This window comes from Otolemur garnettii, unplaced genomic scaffold (genome assembly GCF_000181295.1).
Source record: "Otolemur garnettii isolate 467f Iridium unplaced genomic scaffold, OtoGar3 scaffold00008, whole genome shotgun sequence".
Classification (NCBI taxonomy): domain Eukaryota; kingdom Metazoa; phylum Chordata; class Mammalia; order Primates; family Galagidae; genus Otolemur; species Otolemur garnettii.
The window spans coordinates 33,852,280-33,877,335 of record NW_003852403.1 but is presented as its reverse complement, the minus strand read 5'-3'; the positions used below and the strand labels follow the sequence as shown (position 1 = coordinate 33,877,335).

At 37.4% G+C, this 25,056-nt stretch overlaps 1 protein-coding gene across 2 annotated transcripts in view; it reads left to right on the top strand.

Annotated features, from left to right (window-relative positions):
• The window catches only part of RNLS (renalase, FAD dependent amine oxidase), a 273,753-nt gene that overhangs the window by 212,466 nt on the left and 36,231 nt on the right, over nucleotides 1–25,056 (top strand). For both annotated transcript variants that reach the window (XM_003783678.2, XM_023509632.1), the window contains exon 5: nucleotides 6,139–6,312. In XM_003783678.2, the coding sequence (XP_003783726.1) occupies nucleotides 6,139–6,312 (174 nt within the window). The remainder of the gene's footprint in view (nucleotides 1–6,138; nucleotides 6,313–25,056) is intronic.

The window sequence follows — 25,056 nt, the reverse complement described above, 5'->3', positions numbered from 1 at the left end:
AGAACATTTTCCAACTCCATCCATGTAAACATGAAGGAGGTAAAGTCTCCATCTTTCTTTATGGCTGCATAGTATTCCATGGTGTACATATATCACAGTTTATTGATCCATTCATGGATTGATGGGCACTTGGGTTTCTTCCATGACCTGGCAGAAAATGCTCACCATCCTTAATCATCAGAGAAATGAAAATCAAAACTATTTTGAGATATCACCTAACTCCATTAAGATTGGCCCATATCACAAAATCCCCAAACCAAAGATATTGGTGTGGATTTGGAGAAAAGGGAACACTTCTACACTGCTGGTGGGAATGTAAACTAATATGTTCCTTTTGGAAAGACGTCTGGACAACACTTAGAGAGCTAAAAATAGACCTGCCATTTGATTTTGCAATTCTTTTATTAGGTATATATCCAGAAGACCAAAAACCACATTACAACAAAGACATTGTATCAGAATGTTTATTGCAGCCCAATTCATAAATATTCTTTCATAATGGCCCCTGGAAGAAAGTAAGAAGAAGTCAGGAAAGCAGAAACCACAGAGATAATTTCTTTATTCCTTGACAGATTGTTCTTTATGATTACAAAGATTGGGAGATACCAGGGATTAGGAAACTCCCCTTTGACTCCTTGGGAGAGGAGAGGGAACTTGACTCATCAAAAACACTGGAAACACACCAACAGTTTGAGCCTTTACACTACTGCAAAAGTCTTTGGGAGTGCAGTATGGTAGGATTGTGTGTTTAACATGGAAGTGTAAGAACTGACTCCTAAAATATGCTTTGTTTATTTTTATCCTTACTGGGAACAAATAGGATGAAATCATGATCAATTATATATGATGACATTTTAGAAACTGTAGGTATCTTTATGTTCCTTTTTTCTGTCTTAAATGCTACTCAATGCATTGGTTATTAGGTTCTTACAAAATTTGGGAAATATTAAAATAAATTTCCTTTCTACATAAGAACTTTATTGCCCTAACGTACCAATGCTTTTTAAATACATTCTGAGGACTTCCAATAAAACAACTCTCACAGCGTAGACAGAATTTTATCTGTTAAATATTGTATTCAGATAATGATTCTTCATAAATGGAGCTAGATAGTCTATTGTTAGGATTTGAATTGATGCATGAAATTTCTTGTTATGAGTGTAAAAACAGTTTAGCCCTAAATGTTTATGAAAATATAATCCTAAGTGACCAAAAAACAATACAGAGAAACCCATTTCTTTGGTCTCTTTTATTTTTCTACAATCCTGGAATAGGAGTAAGATTAAGAAAATGTAAGGCTAACGTAGTGATCTCAAATTTGGTTTTCATTCATTTTCAAAGATAAGTCTTTGAACATTCAGCCTTCTGAAGTAGAAAGATAGCTAAAGGATCCTACAATTTATGTTGACTTTTCAAAAATTATTTTCCAAAACATTTTTTGGCATTTTTAGCACTACTTAAAATTTTGTTTTGTTTTTACCCTCTACTCCAAAACCTGGGGTATGTCTGTGTACTTTACTACCCAAGAAATGTCTTTGATTTAGTACACATCTGATATCCTTGAGCATAAGGGTGTCCTCTCTAAAGACTTTTTAAAAACTTTTCCAAAGGATGATGTATACATAAACACCCGTAAAAGCTTTTAAGGTCAAGTAGGATTGTATTGGGCTTTTGCAACAGACGCATGTGCTAGCTGCATTGCATTAAGCAATGTTAGAAGTCAAGGGGGAGTAAAGAACCTGATAGGCTATATAAATATGACATACAATACTAAAAATAAGTAATTAAAGAAGTAAATTATCTCATTTCGTTTCCTCAACAATTCTTTAAGGCAGGCACTATAATTATTTTACAATAAAACAGATGCTTAGAAAAACTAAGTAACTTGACAGAGGTCACACAGATAAATTTCAGAACCAGAATTCAAGCCCCAATTGTTCTGACGTCCAAGTTGCTTCCCAGGATGAAGGGAACATTTCCTCAGGAAAATCCCACATAGCTATAACTGCTGCAGTTTGTCACCAATAAGCTCGAGATTTATCGCTTGCCAAAGCAATTCCTGAAACTCGCTTCCATACCTAATGCCTTCTATACCTATGGAGTCCAACTGAGTATTCAGTTTATTCCAGGTGAAGTGAAACAAGGCTGATTCTGTGATGATTTTACATGAAAGGAATGACTCACGAATGGTAAAATTTCAAACTCTGTACTGGCCTGCGAAGAGAACTGTTTATGGAAAATGGGACATTCAGCACAATTTCTATAGCCTCTTTGAGTGAGAAGGAACCAGCTATTCTGGCTGAGATACTATTTTCTTTCTGTACCCACAGAGCTAGATGGTCTAATGTTAGTTGAATCGGTGCATAAAATGTCTTGACATTCTTGGAATTCAATGTAAAATATAAAAGCAATAAGTAAATCAAGAGCACTTTCCTTTAATCAAAGCTTAAGTTGTTATAATACAAACAGGCTCCGTAACTTCAACTGTCCCTGAGTTAAAATCATTTATACATATATATGGTGGCAAATCAGGAAATTACCAGTCTTTTTTAAGTAGCTGTAAACAACAAAACTTCAGGCAGGATGTTAAGGCTTTAAACACCAAATAGAAATGTGTGCAGCATTTACCAATAACTATCATGTTGGTAATGAATACCATGTTAATGCTAAGAGGTGTTTGTTTTACTCTCAACATTGAAATATTTATTATCGTGCCAAAAATGCAAACATTATGTGAAGAAAAATAAGTTGAAAGCAGTACCTTGTTTGTGTATGAAAAAACACATCTTCAAAAATTACAAAATATTCTCACCCATCATACTTCTGGGCCTAAGGATTTGATTTTAAAACAACAATGTAGGCCTAGTGCAGTGGCTCCTGTCTATAAATCTTGCGCTTTGAGAGACCAAGGTGGGAGGATTGCTTGAGTCCAGAAGTTTGAGACTAGCCTGGGCAACATAGTGTGACTCCATTCTACTAAAAAATTGGTGAGGCACAGTAACACACACCTGTGGTCCTAGCTACTCAGGATCCTGAGGCAGGAGGATCACTTATGTTATAGGTTAAGAAACTAAGAGAATAAAATCATATTAGGTAGCAAAGAAAATGAAATTACTTACTCAGGAATAGAGCCCGGTCTTCTGTTCCTTTCTTTCTCACCCTCCTTCTCACCTCCTTTTTTCTTCCTGTCTTTCACCTCCCCCAAAACTCACTCATGCAAAACACAAAAATGTACACAAAGACATGGGCAAGGAAAGAATGAAATAAGAATAATTCCTCTAATTAATGGAAGTCTGAATGTCAACTACCCTGTCCACTATAATTTTTACCCACTTTACTGACATCATAGTCATAATATATATTTTGTATTATATATGTGTGTGTCTATATACATTTGTATGCTATATAGTCTATCTACTATATAAAACGTAGTATATATAATCTATATACATACTACATCTGTATGTATTTGTACTATATACAACTATATGTATATAGAATATATAACCCTATTGGTTCAGAATTAAATGAGGAAAAGGTAAAGAATCATGATACTGGAATTAGGCATTTTTATAGAAGTCTTGCTTTGTGGTCCTATGTCCTCTTTGAATATATATTAAAAAGAGTCTATTGTTTTCCTTGCCAAAGTGTATGTATTTGGGATCTAGGGCTTGTTCCTTCAGTATTTTGCATAAGAAACTTTTTCAAACAAAATAATACCATTTTTTTAAGTTTGCATTATGATAATGAAAAACTTTTCAGGCCCCAAAGATGATTTTTTTGTAAGTAAGTATGTCCAGAAATTGAGGTTGTTTCAATCAGTAGTCTCACCTCCCTGTTCTCAAAATGAATTATAGAACCCCCAGAGCAGACAAGAGTGGCTAAGGTTACTGCCGTGTCTACATAGATATCAATTACCTTTTCAAAGGGCTACCAGTGGGATCTGCCACTTGGCAGTTTATCTAAAAACTAGCTAAATGTGTGGGGGAGGGGAAGATCTAGTTCAGTTGTCAACCTAATTGACCCTTCAGTTATGATCTGAAAAAAATTAAACATTTAGGCCCTTTCAGTTACTAAATAGCTGACTACAAAGTTTTGTTTGGATTTTAATTTTAAAAATGGGAAACTTAGTGACATGTGTTCAGTTACCAGCATTAGTATCTTTCACTTCCTCCCTCTTAGGAAACAATGAGCATAATGTCAAGCGATAACTTTTAAAGTGAATTAACTAATAAAATGAAGCCCCAAATTCACTGGGTGTAACAAAGCCAATGTCAGATTATTTATTCATCAAGCAGTTAAGGCTTTCAAGAAGGCAGAAAATGATGGGTGCGAAACAGCGTTAATGTCAAAGGAGAAAGTAATTCCAGAGTTCATTTTGAAACTCACACTTGCAGATAAGCAGAGGAAAGTATAGGAGAATGAGGATTTGTGTGTTACTCCAGAGTGGGGACTCCAGCTTCACCCTGACTGCACAGCTCAGAAGCAGTGAAACCTAGGGCAAGTTACTTAACCTATCTTAATTTTACCTTCCTAGGGGTGTAAAATGAGTATGGTACAAACTCCAATTTTGGTAAGGCTTTGGTGAAGATTAAACTCACTCATAGTTCTAAAAACATTTTGTAGCAGTAATAAGGTACAGGCAGCCCCCAGGTTACAAACAAGATAGGTTCTGTAGGTTGTTTCTTACATTGAATTTGTATGTAAGTTGGAACAGGTACATTTACCTATTGGAAAGCCTCTGTTCATAAGTGCAAGTCGTACAGCAGTTGAATGTTTATAACTTCTAGACTTACTGTAGTAGCCTCCGTTTATAAGTGTGAATTGTAGGGAAGTCAAGTGTTTGTTAGGACCTTCTGTGTAGGATTATGACTGGGCTTAAAAAATTCCCTGAAGACCCTTCCTACCACTACCTGCCTCCTAATGCCACTTTACTAAGGTTTACTCAAAGTTGCCCCCTACTCTTGAGGTCTGCTGATTCCAACTATTTTATATTAAGATATTTCTCAATAATTAATGAAAATTTTCCATATGTTTCATATCTGAACCAGCCTACTTAAGCCAGACTAGAATTATAGATTTCTCTGAAACCAAATTAGTAATATTGTACATATATGAATAAGTGGCTCCCTGAGACCTTTCAGGGAGGAAATTAAAGAATAAAATCTCCTTCTTCCCCACCCCAGGATGGAAGATTGTCCCATTTTCCTAAATAGTTTCCTACCTATAATAGAAAAAAGCTTCTACTTAATGAACACTTATTCTACACCAAGCGCTGAGCTATGAATTATTTCATGTAGTCCTCATGACAAACTAGTGCATTCTATACTATTATTGCCACTTATAGACAAGAAAATTAATAAATAGAATTAGCATAATTAAGCAGCTTAACCAAGGTCATACCTAGTAAGTGGCAGAGTCAGGATTTGAAAATCTAAACCTGCCCAATTCCTTTTTCAGGCTTTTCTCATCTTTTACCTCCTACATTTCAACTTCTTTGGCTTGTCTGTGTTTGCCTTGCTATCTCTTTATTTTTCCATCCTTGATGTGCCTGTGATGAGTAGGTCTATAAAAATGATGAGTAAGGTGGGGTGCCTCTGCTTAGAGAACTCTTAGAATTCACTGGCAGAAAGACGGGTGGCAAAAAAAGTCACGATGTGACGTGGAAGAATTAAAGAAGTCATAAAGGATGGAGCATCAGTCATCTATAATGTAGGATAAGACTCTACCCTATAAAACTGTTGTTATGATAGAAAAGCCTATGTTAACTATTTAGCAAAGATCATGACGCAGAGAAAGTGGTCAGTGTATAGAATCTGGACGTTGCCAGACAGTCCAAGGACAGTAACTAGGATACCAAGCTAGAAGAGCAACTTGGAGCCAGATTTTGAGAGCCTGAAATGCCAGCCTAAAAAAGTATAGATCTTCAGCTTGATAAAAACAATTGTTCCCACATTAGTAATCATTCTCAAAAGAAATTAGAGCTGATGCTATTTTACATTACCTTTTAAAATTCATCGTAAGTGAGATGGAGTTGGTGGAAGCAGTTGGCACCACTTTAAAGGAGTTCTGTATTTGATGTACTAAAAGGAAAGATGATATTTTCAAGTTTGATTCCTTTTATTTTTTCTTCCACAGTAATTAGTGCATGCCAAAGGCAGCAACTGGAGGCTGTGAGCTACTCTTCGCGCTATGCTCTGGGCCTCTTTTATGAAGCTGGCATGAAGATTGATGTCCCTTGGGCTGGGCAGTACATCACCAGTAATCCCTGCGTACGCTTCGTCTCCATTGATAATAAGAAGCGCAATATAGGTCAGTACCCCCATTATTTCCCTTAAATACAGTAACAATGGTGGATGTAGATCATGAAAAATGCTGTTTAATTGAGTGTTGCCATTCTGAACAGAGCAAGCATTTAACTCCAAGCCACAGGGGATAAAATTTAATGTCACATTTGGCCAGTAATAAAATACACAGTGAAACCAGCAAAGTTTTTCAGAAAATCCTTCACCACATGGTTTGTATTACTGAGTTTATGAAAATAGTGTCAGAAGGTTTAAGATTTCAAAATGGCCCGAGTTCTGTTGCTGTAATATGTATCCATCTATATGCAAATGTATCCCTCATCATTTGTTTCTTGGTGGAGTTTGTTTCCTTTTGTTTAATTTGGGCTTTTTAAAATTTGCTGCTCTTTCACTTCCCCAACTAGAAATAAAAGGTGAATTTTACTGTGTTATGAAAATCTCTTACTCCAATATAATTTTATTGTTTAATTGTATTTCATCTGGAAAAATATAGTAATTATTTTGTATATAAGGTAATTAAAAGATGTGTAAAATGTTTCATGAGACCTTTACTAGAAGGTGATGAAATCCAGACTCTATCTTTTTTGATGAAGATAGTTGTATGAATTACATTTGAATTGTAAGAAAAACACAACTAATTCATTTCAGACAAAAAGGTGAAAGCATATTCTTATTTGTAGAATTGTGGTGATCCCTGAGGTGCTGCCTTTAGTGGAATAAACTATAATGCTCTAAAATGACTAAATTCTTGAAAGGAATCTTCATTTGTCTGTTACAGTGTTTTACAATGCAGTGATGGTTTCATCGAGCCATTAATTAAAGATCTGGCTTGATAAAAATCACCAGCTAAGGTCTCTTGGCTTGCCAGGACTTTATAATGATAGAACTGGGCTGGAGTATGGTTTTTACATCAGAGCACATGATCCTAGAAAAATGTTTCTTTTAAAACTTAAAACTCTCTACAGGCTAGACTGTTTATGTTAACATGATACCACATATATGTACAATCAGCAGTTCATGAAATAATTCCCTATAACAGCCATGGACAAACTATTTTTAACTCTGTAATTGCTTTATTCTGAGTAGAGGAAAACAGCCCTCAATCTTCTCTTTTACAAATGTGTCATGGATTAGACATTATGCTTTGTGTATTGCACTATAAGATATAATATCTATATCTTATAGGTGTATTCAGTTGTATATGACAGAAAAAAAAAACAATTTAAACTCATTTAACAGCATAAGCAATGTTTTATATTATCTACTATGGACTGAATTGTGTCTTCTCCAAATTCATATGTTGAAGCCCTAATCTCGAAATGATTATAATTGGAGAGAAAGCTTTTAAGAGGTAATTAAGATTAACTGGGGTGATAAAGTTAAAGATTCTAACCTTAACTCTTAACTCTAACCTCTAACTCTTAACTCTCTTAAGCCAGGAAGAGAGCCCTCCTCAGGAACCAAACCTACCAGCACCTTGATCTTAGACTTCTCAACCTCTCCAACTATGAGAAATGTCTGTTGTTTAAGCCACGCAGTCTATATAGTATTTTGTCTTAGTAGCCTGAACTGACTAACACATTATCTAAGAAAATATGAGGGAAGGATTCAGGGTTGGTTGATTTAAGAACTGAGCAATATCTTCAAGGATCTAGGGTTCATCTTTCTCTGCTCTCTTCCACTGTTGATGTTGGCATCCTCAGAGGACTGATAGCAAGATGGCAGTAGCTGTTAGAGTCACAGTGAAACCCAATAATATGCTTAGGAAGAAGTGTTATCCCTGACTCTGTCATAGGCCAGAAAAAGGTTACTCACCCAGTCCAAAACTGGTAAAGGGGGTGGGAGCAATGTGATAAGTCCAGAGAAGTCAAAATCTACACTTGGAACTAGCATTAGGGTCATCTTCCCTTTAGTTATGTGAGAAGTATTTTAAAAGAGGGAAGAAAGAAGGAAGTAGTAAATACCAAGTTGGCAATCAATAATGGCTGTTATCTTCAAGGGAAGTCACATCATATGTGGCAGGTAAAGTCCTAAAGTTAGCAAATAAAGGTAAGAGTCACATGTGTTCAAAATTACCTTTGAAGTTCCTTTAAACTACATGACATTTGGAGAATGACATAACAACTTTCAGTAAATTTAGTACAGCCATTTTTTCAGTATTCAATTGATGTTAGTTTCTTTGGGAGAAGTCAGATTAAATACTTTGTTTGCATTTATAGTGCATTGATATTATCTACTATGATAGGCACACAGGATGGAAAGAAATAGCAGAGTCGTATTTCCTACCAGAATAAATCTGCTATACAAATGGAGTGGAATGCTGAGGGAAGGCACCCATGCCATAGTACAGTAGTTATCTGTAAAATTATGTAAGATTTTAAAAGTACAACATAAAATATTAATAAATTCTCATGTGATTGGCAGAATTTGAAATAATGGAATGTCTATAAAAATTTTATATCAACAATCACACAATTTCAAAACTAGAGGGCTAAGTAAATTGGAAACCATGTTTTTGCTACAGCCTATGGCGGTGCCAGGTTAGCTAACAAAGAATATCTGCCTTCCTTTATCAGTTGTATGGAAAATTAATCATTAATTATGCCAGTTTTAAATTATCTGACGCTTCCAGTAATGGCATTCCCTAATATAAAATCTAACTAATTTGCATTTAAACTATTTTTTCCTCACTATCTGGAGGCCAAAGTACCACTAAGTGTGTCTAGTTGAATTTATGACATGAATGCCCATATAATGTAACTTTACTGTATTTTACTGATATTCATATTTAAGTAGGCCAGTAACAGATTTTTTTTTATGCTACTAACACTACCCCTCTCTCTCTCTCTCTCTCTCTCTCTCTCTCTTTTTTTTACAGTTTTTGGCTGGGGTTGGGTTTGAACCCACCACCTCCAGCATATGGGTCCAGTGCCCTACTCCTTTGAGCCACAGGCACCAACCCCTACACCCTCTCTTTATTTGGAGTATTTGACTGAATACACATACACATACTCAGCTAATCAAGGGGAACATTGATGTTTTGTCCAGGAAGGATAGCAAGAAGGTAGCTGAGGACTGGCAATGTTGAGATCACAAAATATAGTCCATTGTTAAGTCTTGAGGAGGATAAAGAAGTGATTCCAACTAGACTCAGGTGAAGGCATAATCATTTGTCAGATGTCAGGGATATATAATATGTGCAGAAGGCCACAACCAGAACCAATGTTTTCTTAGACAGAGGGACTAAATTCCAAGAGGAACTAGACCCACCTTCAAGTACCAATAGTTAGGAGAATCCTCTTAGGAAGGAAAAGAAAATATATACGAAATATATGCATATAGTATATATATATATGTTCTTATGTAAAATATGTGTGCCAATATACAAAAAATAAATATTTGTAATTTAAATTAATAGGCACAGGTTATAAATTAGTCTTATTTTATATATTATTTCCCACTTTTAAAACCAAAACTAGGCTTTCATTAGAGAGTGAAATAAGTCAGTTCATTCTGTAAGGAGAACATTTGCACACAAAGTAAAAACACGCAATAGATCCCTTTCAGCCTCTGGTTTCCCTGTCAAGCTGTCCTTAATGGGAAAGATTTACTTCTAAGATAATACTTGTCCTCCCACCTGCCAAGGAACTTAACAATGCAGGAGATGGAGAGAAAGTGGAAAATCAGCTAAATATACACATCAAAAATAAACTTAAAAATATCTTCTGGAATGTACTTCTATGGAATTTTCCTTCAGCAAAAGTGAATTCCAAAATATTTGATTTATATATTTTCCATTCCCAATTTATTCACCAGATAAAATATGTACAAATATGTATTGAATGCTTTCTGTATGCCAGGAAGTGTGCTAAGAACTAAGGACTCTGACAGTCCTTAGTCTCGAGAAAGTCTTCTCAAATGGGAAGTTCTGAAGGAAACAGGAGAAATGAGTGTCTGTAGTTAACTTGCAGTCAAGTAAGAATTCTCATGAATATAAAGAAATGCATACTGATCTAGACAATATAGAAAGTGTTAACTCGCACCTGTGATCAAAACCAGGAGAGTCATGTCTCCTTGTAACACGATTAGGAGTTTTAAAAGAACACTTCAGATCTTTTGTCAACATGATCCCAATAATCTCTTTTCTTAGATAAGGAAAGATGAGGGCTATGAAACTTTACATCCATTAATAAATTGGAGCTGGGAATATTTCACTTTTTCCTGGGGAATGACAAAAAGCTCAATAAATGCGAATAAGTCATGAAATATCTAAGAAACAGTGAGCAAAAAGGCAAAGTCTAGAGTCTACAGCTGCCTGGCATTTCTCTAGCTATAAACAATCCAATTTATAGATCTCTACAGCATCCACACTAAGCAGGAAATCTTAAGCTTTAAATACTTAAGTTCTTTCTTGTGTCAACTTAATACCCTTTGTGTTCTGCCTACCTTGCCCTCTGAAATTGGCCAAAACTTGTGGCTGTAAGGCTGAGATTTACAAAAGACCTTCAGGTTGGCTGAGAATTGGTCCAGAACATCAGAGGCAAATGTGTTGGTGACTGAGAGTAGTTTCTTTTCACTGTCATCGGGGAGTAGGCAGGAAGGATAATCAGATGACTGTTCATAATAACGAAATGCACAGATTTGAAATTTACAGTTCATAGATGAGAGAGAACACTGACAGAGCCCTCTGTCACTGCTGCCTATTAAAAAAGAAAGAGCCAGGAAAAAACCAGCGTCTGTTGGCTTTGTAAGGAAGTGGGGCGGAGCCATATAAGAAGAAGGAGATAATTGGCACGACGCACAGGTAGGAATTAACGCGGTCTTCTGAACTTCCCACTAAGGAGAGTCAAGAATGGGTGGGGAACTACCCTCTAATGAAGAAACCACCGTGCAAAATGTAATAGCAGCTAACATTTCCTATTTATAGTCACAGTCACTGTAATAGGATTGTTCTTTTGTCTTCTGAGTACCTAGAAAGATTAGGTACCAGTTTGGGAGTAGGAAGAAGAAGAGCTAAATTACACTGCCCAGTTGAGGAGAAAATTTCAGGCATCAAAGGATGTCTTTTAAGGGCAGTGGTCAGTTACCTAGATGGTAGATGTCTTAGACATAATCAATATGTTGACTAACCATTCCTTTTCCTTGCCTGCTAAGTGGGTGACCAGTGCTGCAGTATTAATTCTCAAAGTTATTTCAGGACCAGGAAAGGACATCTCAGACAACCGGGGAAGGACATGCCTCATTCAGACATGAGGCAAGGGGGGAGGGGAAGGAACAAAGAAAAAGAAAGCAGAAATCTGGATGATGAGATCTGATGATGAGCTCTGACTAGACCCTGGGGATTGATGTGTAGATTTTGAACTTGTTTGCTGTATACTTACTTGGTGACCCTCCACAACTCCTTACAACCTCAACATGGTTCTGACACAAGCAATTGCTTTATAGCCATGATTGCTTCTTATTGGGGTGTTGGTGTATAAATCCAGACAGTCTAGGCACTTTTTGGAATATCTGAGATGAAGTTAGATAGGATCTGTAAGGTTTCTTTAACTTGGTTCCTTTGTAGAAGTTTATCTGTTGTCTAAATGGCAGTCCTCACATCTGTTTGAGAGCTTTATTTTGAATTAAGGCAGAGCTCCTCATCCTCACAACCTCAAATATAAAAAAAAACCTCAACTTGCTGTTTCCATGATACCTGCAACCATGTCAATCTGCTTAGAGAAGGAAATTAGAAAAAGGCTGTCTCTGTAGGACTGTGCTGTTTTGAAGGATCTTGAAGTTAAGTCCTTACTGTGGTCTGAAGTGAGGCTGTCAACACTCCAGGTTATAAGCCAGGGCTCAAAAGAATATGAGCTGCTCTGCTTCCCAGACAAGCGCCTGGTTTTCATCATTCTGGAGGCATCTCAAAACCTTTGCAAGTTGAGAACAATATCGTAAAACTGCGTAAATCTCAGACAGCTTGTGAGCCTCAGGTCCTGGGAAACAGTAAAGACTCGAGCTGGATGAGAATTTGACAAGTCTTCATCGTGATTCATTTTTATCTTAGTCCACAACACTGTCCCAAAGAGATGAGAACTTTCCTTTGCCTAGAGCTCCCTTAGAAAAGATTTCAACACTTCCCTCACTGTCAAGATTCTTCCTCAGATCCATTTAAATGACTCATGGGCTATGGAAGAATTGATACACACTAACTGCAGAACCTGCTGCTTCCCCCAAATTAGAAGCTGTCTCCTTCAGTAAGAGTACATGCTACAATCCGTCATACAGCCATTGAGCCCTCTTATCTTGATCAAGATTGAAAATAAGAGACAGATACGGACATCATGCCATGAGAGGAGTGTGTATTCTTTGCTTAATAAATATTTGCTAGGCCAGTCATTCTTTATGCAACTCTGAGATGTCCTTCCCTGGTCTTGAAATAACATTGAGAATTAATACTGCAGTACTGGTCACGCACTTAGAAGGCGAGGAAAAGCAATGGTTAGTCAACATATTGTTTATATCTAAGACATCTCTAATCTAGGTATCTGTTGCCTCTGCCCTTTAAGTCAGATACAAAGAATGAGCTCTCCAGTTACTTGCTGAATCAGGAAGCCATTGAAAAGCGTGAGTTCTTGACAATTAGAATGATTGCAAACCTCTCTTTGGATATTCTGTACCATGCCTAGAAGATTGGGAATGCATGACTACCTAGTATAGTCAGTAAGACCTGAAAGGGGGTACTAGTGTTCTCAGTAACAATTTTATCACAGTCTCTGAGGAATGAATACATCAGCTTTGAATGATGCACTGTAACACAGACTTTGATTTCCAAATGAAGTGACACTTCAAGGAAACCCACTGTTCTCTTTGCAAAAGATTTTTTATTTTTTAGTACTTGGTTAAAGAACAACTGTACTCCAGATGAGATATTTAACTTAGAATATATGTGATAAGCTCTGCAAATGTGCCATTTCTCTGCCTCAGTTTAGCAAGTATGTCTTTTTTATATCGAGATGATATTGAAATGAAATTGTTATCTTGCATAGGAATCTTGAGATAGATGATGAGTTCCTAATACCCCAAGCTTAGTGAGTGATGAATTCTTTATTGTACAGTTGTGATCTGGTTATTATCATGGGTGGTCAAAAGTTACCAGTGTTATCCAGGATAGTTACAGTGGACTTTGGAATCACAATGACCTAGTTTCATGCTATAACTCAATACTTAGAGTTAGGTTGAACCCTATGATATTGCTGTCTATATAGATTAAAAATCATCCAACACCAGCATTTTCATGTAATTCAACCTAGTAGCTCTGTGATGATGAGTAACTTTCTTAATTACTCTTGAGCTTCCTTTACTTGCCTATACTTCAAATATAGTGTCTCCCAGAAATATTATAAGGATTGAATGAGAGACTATATCCAAAACTCTTAGTGCCATGCCTGGCACAGAATGGGTAAATAGTTAAATGCTATCTGTGTAATTGTTGTCACATACAAATTATTTTATGGTTTAAGTTTATCAGTTACATAAATTTCTCATTTGGAGAAAGATAAGAGAAGAAAATGACAATAGTGTAGGTTTAATACTATCATTTATTAAAAATATTTATCCATTAGAGTGGCTAGAGAGTTTCTTGTTACATGAACAAGGTGTTGAACCTAGAAAATAGTTAGGTGAGATGCAAATTACTCTTGCTTTTTATGGAAACTCAAATCACTCTTTGAATAAAAATTCTTGGGAAAAAATTTACACTCTAGAATATCTGAGAAGACTAAGGAACTATGAAGTCGTCGGCAAATCAGAAGGCTGAGCCTCAATCAAACAAGATTGCAAAGTCTTGACTGCACACTCTCCCCATGGGAATCACTTTATCATGTTTCATAAATACTTTACATCAGTTAGCATTTTTAACTCTGTCCAGAATCATCAGTCCATCTTTTTGCCCAAATGTGACATTATTGAGTCAATTCAGCATAAAGAGCCCTTTGGTTTATTACCAGTGACTTTCTTCTTATTAAGTGAGCTGAGAAGGCTTTGATATGCCCTCTATGATCACGTGTGGGCCCTGCTATTTTTAATGATCATTTCTCTACAGCCTCCATGTATGTGTTCATTTATATAATGAGAAGAATCCACATGTACCATACAGGACATTGAATTCCCTGCATAATATAAATGAATATTAAACATCGGAATCTGAAAAGAATCTATTGAAATTCCATTAATATTTATAACTGATCTGTGGGAATAGGGGAATTCTTCAATATAAAATATTCCAAATTCATGCTTGTAAGAATGAAGTGTCCTTGAATTTAAAGTATAGTTTTCTTCACTGAAATATTTCTTTTATAAATGTACCTATGAATTCTTTGTTGTTGTTGTTATATGTTCTATATTATCTAATAGAGTCAGGAAAGACATTTTAGAACTTTGAGCTCAGTTGAACCTAATCTACTTTGTTTTTAATTAAAATACCTATTTGATCCTTTTTTACTATATTCATAATAGGAATTTGTCAGGATTTGCTAACAACATCAGGAGTATAGTTTCTTTGATTTAAGAATTTTTGCCCAAAGATCCAGATCCGATCTTTTTTTTCTGTCCAAATATTGCAGGAAATTTTATTCATCTTTTAGGAAAGGAGATAAGAATGTCCTCAGCAAACCAGTGGATTTCCTCTACAAAAGGGGCTAGGAATATTTTGACAGAATCCTAAATAAAAACCTTACCATCTGATTACTCTCAGTTTTTCAAATTTAACGTGTTATAACATCAAGCCAAAAATAAAAAACTTTAATGAATCCATTTAACTAGAGCAAAACTTTAGGTCAAACCCTCCACCCCAGAGGTTCATTTTGCCCATCCACAGAATTCTTTTGAACAGCTACAAATCTAAAGCTGAACCCAATTACGCAACTATAGCGATAAAGTGATATCCTTAGAGGCAAACCAGTGTGCTGGCTCCAGGGGAAAACCTTGCCCAATTCGGGAAATTCATCCAATCATAATACCACTCAGCACACAAAATTTCGTATAGGGCACAGTGCTGAGTAGGCCAAACTAATGTGCATAATAAGGGGTGGCTGCATATTGCTGGTGAGTATTGGGAAAGCGGAGCATTTCAGTGGACTGTCATCATCGCAAACCAGGGCTTTTTTAGACATCATGGAAGGAGAACTCCAGTGAGAGCCTGGAAAACCAAGTGCGAGTTAGGACAAATCCCCTGCTCCAGGGACCTTTCAATGAAAGGCCTTTGAAACCCGTTTTTCCTTTTGGCAGCGCACATAGAAGCTGCAACGAGCTGAAAAGCTCCTCGTGTCCCAGGATAAATAGATGTTTTCATAAAACTTGGGAGGTCTTAGCCCAAGAAAAAACTTCTCTGGAGCAGATCCTGAAATATATGCAGTCCCATTACATATGACCTTTTCTTTCAATGGACAGAATCTATGGAATTTTTAAAAGAATTAATGCAAGGAAAATAGAGAAAAGATGATTCCAGCCCCGAAAAGCAAGTAGAACTCAGAACGTACTTGTGAGCGTTGTTTTCCTCCTTTGTTGTTGTTACTATGCATGTTCACACCACGTTAAGATGAAACTGAGCATGTTTAGTGCTGGCTTTTGAGCCGCCAACCTCCCAGCTCTTTCGGGCCAAAATCAGGAATTCTTCTTGGTTTCTCCTTCTCCTTCATCCCAGTATCCAGCCTGTAACCCAGTCATACAGATTTCACTTCCAAAATCGACCTTGAATTCCCTTCTCTTCACTACCCAGGCACTATCTTATCTTCTCTGGCCTTGATCCTTTCCACTTTATTCTTCTCATAATCAGAAGGGTCTTCTTAGACCACACATCTGTTCATGACACTGGCTTTGCTGTTCAAAGCCCTTTAAGGCCTTCTTCCCCTTGCACGTTGGATTAAATCTCAAATTCTTAACCTGGTCTCCTGGGTTCTGAATGATCCCGTAAGTGTCAGCAATTTTTTATATATGTATAAAGGCCAGATACTTTAGACGTTGTGAACCATGCACCTTGTTGCAACTTCAGATCTACTAATGTAACATAAGCAATAGACATTATATAGTGGAGGAGGCATGGCTGTGTCCCAATAAAACTTCATTTACAAGCACAAGTAGCAGGCCAGATTAGGCTTAGAGACCATAGGTAATTTGCCAACCCCTGATCTAGCATGTGCCTATCTCAGTCTTTTCACTGCTTAGCTTCCTCAGCTTTCCAGCCACACCTTTCTTTCCTACCATACTTTTTCTCATCTCAAGACCATTGTTCATTCCGTTCTCTCTACCTAGACTATCTCAGTTTAAATTCCACAGATGCCATTCCTGAATTCCAATTTAATTAGATTCTCTTAGGGTGCTCTTCTATAGCACTCTGTATTTTAATTTTTGGTACTATGTATTGATTCATGTGATTTTTGTTGTTATTGTTCAACATCTGTTTCACCTTCACTCACTTTCTTGAGTCGGGAGGTGAAGTATGCCTGGCTCATCTTTATGTCTCCGGCACCTGACACAGTGCTTGACGTGCAGTCAGTTCTGCAATGAAATGTTTGTTAAATGAACAATGAATTACTGAGCTCTTATCAAAACACAAGAGAGGAAAACAAAAGATAATAATTTTAAGGCTCTCAGATCTGAAATGTGCTTTTCTTCAAGACCACTCATTCCCAAGGAATATCATTTTGAAAATTCTATACTTGAAATAAGAATTATGTACTAGTCAGGATACTGAATAGGCATACCCTGAAATCTTCATGCTACCAAGGCACTTGTGGTGGACACGCTGTGGCAGGTTGGACAGCTCTACTTCATTCTGTAGCTCTGTTACCTGGAACACACACCCTGATGGTCAGCATGGAGGCAAGAAGGAAAGGGGGCAGGCACAAGAGCTTTGCATAGCCATGGCCTTGATCTAACACTTCCCCTTGCTATCCACTGGCCAAAACTGGTCACATGGCTCCAACTTTACAGGGTAGCAAGTTTGTGAACTTAATTGTCAGGCCTCATACAACAATAGCTCTGACAGCCATTGGAGAAAAAGAGAAATTGCTGACGGGTAGACTCAGTGCTGGTATCGATGCATAGCTTCCCAAGGGCAGTACATGAAAGGTGACTGTGATGATACTCAGCATCGAGGTTTGCAACACCTTCTCTAGAGTTGGCTCGTGAACTTAATTGTCAGACCTTGTATTAAAGTCTATTTCTGTGTAATAATAAGTAGTTAGAATTCCCTATAAGCAAAATTTCAACAATGTTTAATCTGATGTCCTTCTTTATTCTGTTATTTTAGTCCTGCAAATTTCTTAGGGGTATATATTTTAAAGTCTATGCAAAGGAATAGTTATGGAAGTAAATTAGCAGTCTCATGAGGCATTGTCTCATCTTCTGTCCAATAATCCTAATTGGTTATTACCATTCCTTGAGTTATACATACAGGAATATAAATATATATATATTTTAAAGGAACAGTTATAAAGTCTGAGACTACATCTGCTCCATCAAAGAAGGAAGAAATGATGCTTTAATTTGAAAGGAGTCTCTGAGGTTTACCCTCCTTACTTTCATAACTTGCCTGAAAGTATTCCTCTGGAGACACAGTCTGTCTCACAAAACCACATATGCTTTCTGAGCATGGAAATAAAGGCAGGAGCCTCAGGAATGATGGAGTGGGATGGATCCTAACCTGAGTTCTTCCTCACATGGAAAACTTCCCTGCTCAGAACTTGCTAAGCACCCCACATTAGGAATTCTATAGATCTGCAAGAGTTTATCTACACTGTGGAGCCTGGAAATTTTGCCTCTTTGATTTGCCACAGTGAAAACCTTCAAGAAATTTCTCTCTATATAAGGTCAGAATTATTTGAAAATAATCAGAATTTTCAACTCTGTAGTCAGGTGTGATTGAAATAGTTAAAGTCTTAAGTCAAAGAAGTCTCAAGTCCTGAAAGGTAGGGAGAAAGTTTTATCTGAGACTCCATTAACGCAGAAATATGAGTCTGGAGCTGTCATTGTACAATGTATACATCTGGATCTCAGGAAAAGTAGAAGTCTGTCTCACAGCCTTGCATCACCCCATCCCCTCACCCCTGCTTTGCTGTATCAGTATATACATATGTATTCTTGTATGTGTGTGCTAATTGTGTCTCAAATTACAATAAGTCCAGGCATGGTGGCTTACACCTGTAATCCCAGCACTTTGGGAAGCCAAGGTGAGAGGATCTCTCGAGGCCAGGAGTTTGAGTTCATCATGCATGAATACACCTATTTAAGACATAGTACCAGAGGCTTCATACATTTAGGATAGTTTAGGTTACAAGTGGCATAAAAGTCAACTTAGATGGCTTAAGCAAAAAAAAAAAAAAAAAAAGAGGAAGAAGACTTTATTGATATTATTCCTTAAAAAATCCAGGAATAAAGCCATAAATAAATCCGGATAGATTAAGTTAACATCATGAACACTTTAATTTCTTCCCCCCTCCCCCCAGACAGAGTCTTACTTTGTCATGTTTGGTAGAGTGCAATGGCGTCATAGCTCATAGTAACCTCAAACTCTTGGGCTCAAAGCCATCTTCTTGCCTCAGCCTCCCTGGTAGCTGGGATGCCTGGCTATGTTTTAGAGATAGTGCCTGGTTGGATTCAAACTCTGAGCTCAGGCAATCCACCTACCTTACCTCCCAGAGTGCTAGGATTACAGGTGTGAACCACCACTCTGGCCTGGCCTGATTCTGTTGATTTCTTGACTGTGCCCTCTGCTGGATCAGGTTCATTCAAGATGACACCAAGTAGTACTAAACATTTCAGTGCCAAGTATTATGGAAAAAAAAAAAGGTCCATTTCCACACACAAGCACAACATTAATCCTGGAATCAAATCTCATTGACCTGACTGGCCTACCTGAATATAATTTAACTTTATTTCAGAGACAGTGTCTTGCTCTGTCACTCAGACTGGAGTGAAGTGGTGTAATCATAGCTCACTATGACCTCAAACTCCTGTGCTCAAGGGATCCTCTTGCCTCAAAGTGCCATCATACCCAGCCTGTCCCATCTTTAGTTATATACTCATTGCCAAACCAATCACTGTGACCAGGAGAAATAGATTAACTTATAAGTTTAACCTAACCCACATTTATCAGGGCTGAAAGTCAAGGAGGGGTGATCCCCCCAAAACAAAATTTGGGTACTATTGCCACCAAAGACCCAGTGAGTGGCTGAACAGGTGCTATCTACCATGCAGCCATTCTCTCATATGAACCCCTGACCAGCCTGGAGGTTGACATTTAGCTACAGTCCACAGTCATGCTAGTGAGCACAGACTAGAAGTTTACCAAGTTGAGTCTTGAGACAACTACAGACTCTTGAAGTGATTGAACCTGGTTAAGCCATGCCTGGATTTCTAACCTATGGAAACAAGAAATAATGTTCTTTTTTTCAGTTAAAAAACAAAAATTTAGCTGCACTACCACATGCCATGTCTCAAAGAGGCTCTGGATTTCTTGCATCTATTAAGTACATCACCAGATAGAAGAACTTCACCATTTGTGAACTATTTTGAGCCCCTTCAGGAGACCCAAAGCCAGTACAGTACGAAAAGAAATACTGAAATGAATTTGAGTGGGCAATGTGTGTTTTTCCTCCCTAAAACAGGGAACACTCCCTGCTCTGACTTCCAGGCACAGCCCTGCTTGTCATCTCTCACTCCTGCGTAAGGCAGCCATCTCAACTGATTATGTAATCTTAGCTAATTTGAAGATTTATCTCAACCCCTTGGTCTTACACCTCTTCCACTATTGGGGATTGGGGATGCCCTTCTAATAAGTAGGAAATTGTCCCTAGTGGCTCTGCCCAGTTCCTATTCCTGCCTTCTTTTCCTGTACCATCGCCTCTGTCCAGCACCCACAGGTATTGCGGAAATTGACACCATGTTTATTACTCAGGTAGTCTGGGTTACTAGTGCATGCTATCATTTACTTTCTCAGCTGGCTGGAGAAGGCAGAACACACTCTTCTGTGAACAATTTTCCATTGTTTACTGGAAGATTATTTCCTAAATTTGTATACATTTACTTATGCTAGAGCTAAGGGGAAACATCTGAAATCGGAAGGATGAACTTTAGGGGAGTTCTCATTTTATTTCCAGCTCATCGTGTGGGGTTTTACACACTTGTTTATATTTAACTAAATGCCTATGGGGATGGTTATCTTACATGGAGTTGTTTAGAGGATGTCTGTGTGTCTTGTTAAACATAAGAAATCTAAACATATATAGCCCGGGATAACAAGGATTACAAACATACATGTGTATTAGCTTTAAAACTTCCCTTTCTAGCTTTTATTTAAAATGGCAAATGCATACATTCACAAATCTGTTAGTACCCACTGGCCTAGAATAAACAAGTCAAAATCCGAAAGAAGAGAAGAAACTAATAGATGTGTTAGTTTTTGTTTAAAGCTAGTATTTCTAACTCAATGACAGAAAAGTTTCTTAGGGGTCACATATGGAACCAGAGCTATAATCATTCAGCTGCGAGCATTCAATGCTGTCAGAATCTAAATGTGCCACAGCTTTGTCCGGAACTGTTGACTCCATCCTGTTTATTCAATAGATGGAAGAAAGCTTGCTCTATCTACCCACGTTCCTTAGGTGCCGGGAACAGAACTGATACTTCATTCCTTCATCTGCTCCTCCACAGATTCAACAAACATTGATTGCTTACCATTTGCAAACCCGGAGAGAGACAGCACTCGAAATGAAAAATTAAAATTAAGTTTCTAAACGTTAATAGTGAAAGAACAAAACACTGAATAACAATCATCCTAGCTTTATGAAGAACTGACCTTTTTCAAGTCACACTTTCTATTTAGTGCTAAAAATCAACCCATGATGAGGCTTTGGTTGACAGTAAGGGATTGCTGCTCATCCTCTCTTGTACTTCCAAGCCCAAGACGAAGTTATTAAGAACAAATTTAATGTGCATTACCACTGTATTCTACTGGCTCCCTATTTTTATTAGGTATATTTTTGCCTGATGAAATGTTATACCTAAGTTAAGGTGGTAAGTTTTTACCACCTTTAGTAAGGAATATAAAATTCTGGCCTACATTTAGAAACAGCTCAGGTGGGGTATTTGAAATGTATAAGAAAAGAAAGCTCAATTCAAAAGGGTCAGTGTATGAGGTTTCCACTGTATTTTTTTTTTTCAGCTTCTTTTTTAGAGGCAGACTCTCGCTCTGTCACCCAAGCTGGTGTGCAATGTTACGCAGTCATAGCTTATAGCAACCTTGAACTCCTGAGCTCAAGTGATGCTCCAGCCTCAGCCTCCCAAAGTGCTAAGATTACAGGCATGGGGCCCTAAGCCTGGCTGTATTCTTGACTATGGAAGCTTGTGTTTTAAGTTTGTGAATCAGATCTACTGCTAAATGTGAAGAAAACAATTAGAAAGAAATAGATATTTTGGTGTTTTCTCTTAAGAATAAATTTTAGAGAGAATATGAAGATGAGTGTGAAGATTTTATTTTAATAGAAATTGTTAAAATATTTACCAAGGTGGTATCTCACATTAATCATTTGTTAATTAATTAACTAAATATGCTCAGTTAATCGTTAGCAAGGAGGCAGTTTTATCCTTCTGGGATAAGAAATATGAACTTAATGAACTTGAAGAAGAAAAACTGCTTGCTGATTTTTTAAAAAGAGATGGAATGTTTTCGGCCTTGGACTTGATTGAGCTGTGGGTAGATTCAGATCATACTAATTACCCATGACTGAAATGCTTTTAACTCAACAAGGTCATGATTTCAAGGAAAAAATAAATAAAAGAAGAAGAAGAAGAAATGTAAAACAAGCTCTACAAATTCAGGCACCTTTCAATCTAGATTCTAGAGGGAAAGACAGACAAGGAAATAAAGTACCATATAACAAATACTATGAGTCCGAGGAACACTTCCCTACAATATGCATCATTTTCTGAGATTCAGATTTCCCCCCAGTGAAGTGCAGTACAGTAAACCCTCAGTAACTCTAACCCTTTGAAAAGACGTGAGTCAAGCTTCGTAGGTTGGTGTGCCAGGCAGTACTTCCCATGTGCCAAACCTTGAACTTCTCTCTTCACCTGGATTTAATCTGCACAGTAATCCTGAGATCAGCACTGTTTTTTTTTTCAGTAGGACAAGAAAAAGATCTCTAGGAAAGAGTACACAAATTTGATTTGTATGGAAAATACTACTTTCATGAGTAACTGAGAACTAATAATAAAATAAGATACATTTTTTTTTTGAGACAGTCTTTCTTTGTCACCCTCAGTAGAGTGCCATGGTGTCACTCATGGGCTCAGGTGATTCCCTTACCTCAGCCTCCTGAGTACCTGGGACTACAGGGGCCTGACACAATGCTGTGCTATTTTTAGAGACAGCGTCTCACTCTGGCTCAGGCTGGTCTGGAACTTCTAAGCTCAAGCAATCCACCAACATAAACCTCCCAGAGTGCTAGGATTACAGGCATGAGCCACCACGCCCAGCCAAGATACCTTTTAATCTAGCAGTTAATAAAAATTATCCAGTGTTGGCAAGAGTATGGGGAAACAAAAGCTTTCATATACAAGGACTGTCTGGAAAGTATCCAGCCATATAATATGAAAAATAGACACATATGTGTATGGATGCTTTCTGGACAGCCCTCGTACTGTTGAGGCCATTTAGATGTATCTAAAATAATTTTAATGTGCTTTTCCCTTTGACTCAGCAATGCTATTTCTAGGAATTTATCCTAGAGATAGTTTCACAAAAAAATGTACCAAAGATACGTGAATTATCTTAGTCCAATTATGCTTAGATTGGATAATTTGTGAACAATATAAATGTGTTGCTCACAGTTCTGGAGGCTGGGAAGTTCAGGTTCTAGGTGCAACAGATTTTATATCTGATTAGAGCTCACTCTCTGCTTCAGAGAGTGTATCTCTTGCTCCATCTTCACAGGGTTGAAAAAGCAAACAAGCTCCTGAGAGGCCTTTTTTGTAAGGGCCCCGATGCCATTCGCAAGGGCTCAGACCTCATGACACAATCACCTGCTAAATGCCCACTTCATAATACCAACACACTGAGTGTTAGATTTCAACATATGAATTTGGGGGAGGCACACACATTCAGAACATAGCAGAATAAATGTGTTCATTATAGCATTATTTGTAACAGCAGCAAACTGGAAAAAAATGAAATGTCCATCTCTGAGAGAATAATAAACCGTGGTGATTCTATACTATGAAATTAGGTCGGTCCCCATGAACTGATAGATGCCACCCAAGATAAGTGTATATAAATAAACAAAGGCAAGCTAATGAACAACAGAGATAGTAAGATTATATTTCCACTCTAAAGAGAAAATTAAATATGCAGGCTTATGCGTAGAAAATTTCTGGGAGGATACCTAAGACACCAGACAGTAGTTACCCCTGGAGAGTGAGGCTGCCACGTCTGGGAAACAAGCTAAACTTTTATTTTTACAATATCCCTGTGTTTAAATAACTTTTTGTTAATATTGTAATGTATATAAAAGTATTTAAAAACATCAAAAATAATTTTATTTTTCCTTTAAAGAATCACACCATACATAATCATACAGGGATTCTGAGAAGTCCTATCTTATTTTTGCTTAAAACAAGCACTTCAAAAATGTATTAACCCAAAGAATTTTGTTTTTCTTACTGTTTCACCTAATAACTATTAATATCATGGAACATCTGATCGGAGACGCTAACTTGAAGAATCACAAAAACGTTATGACCAACTTAAAGTCATATAGTCAGAGAATTGGGGAACAGGATTTCTGACTTAAGATTCAAAGCCCAGCTGATATCCCTCAAAAGCTATGCAATTAGGATGGAGAAAGGGTTCTGAATCATTTTTGCTACATGAGGTATATCTTACTTCTTAGGGGCCCGCAGAGGGTGGGAAACAGCATTCCCAAATTTTCTGTCAATCTCATAGTTTCCTAGGGAGAGTTTGGTAAACCTTTCAGCAGGAAGAGGAGGGGAAAATACTTTTAAACTTGAATTACAGTTCCTGTAATTTAAAGGGTGCCATTATTATCACCTCTGTCATTTCCCCCTTTTTAAATAGCATGTTACCTTTAAAAAGGGAAGTAAGGATTTGTCGGGTAATTTTGGTATCTAATTGCTTATGAGAATACAATTTCTGTTTATCTTTCTGAATCTTTTTCAGGCCAATCTTTAGGCCTCCCAAATGAGGCTATTCACTCAAACCTCTTCAACAATTTTAACTAGATATTTAAATAACTACTATTATCAACTAATTAAGTTTCCTACCTCCAAGGAAGTAATGTGGAAGAAAATAAACCAATTATTTCTCCTCAAAGATGATAGGATAAAAATGAAGTAAGTAAAGGGGCAGACCATCTGTGAAACCATCTTTGGGGCGCCTATGCCATCATTTCAGAAACATACATTTTCAGAATGTTACTCTTAAAACCATAAAATTAGGCTCGGCACCTATAGCTCAACCGGCTAAGACGCCAGCCACGTACACCTAAGGTGACGGATTCGAATCCCCAGCCCGGACCCGCCAAAACAACAATGACGGCTGCAACCAAAAAATAGCCGGGCCTTGTGGTGGGCGCCTATGGTCCCAGCTACTTGGGAGGCAAAGGCAAGAGACTCGCTTGAGCCCAGGAGTTGGAGGTTGCTGTGAGCTGTAATGCCACGGCACTCTACCCAGGGGGACAGCTTGAGGCTCTGTCTC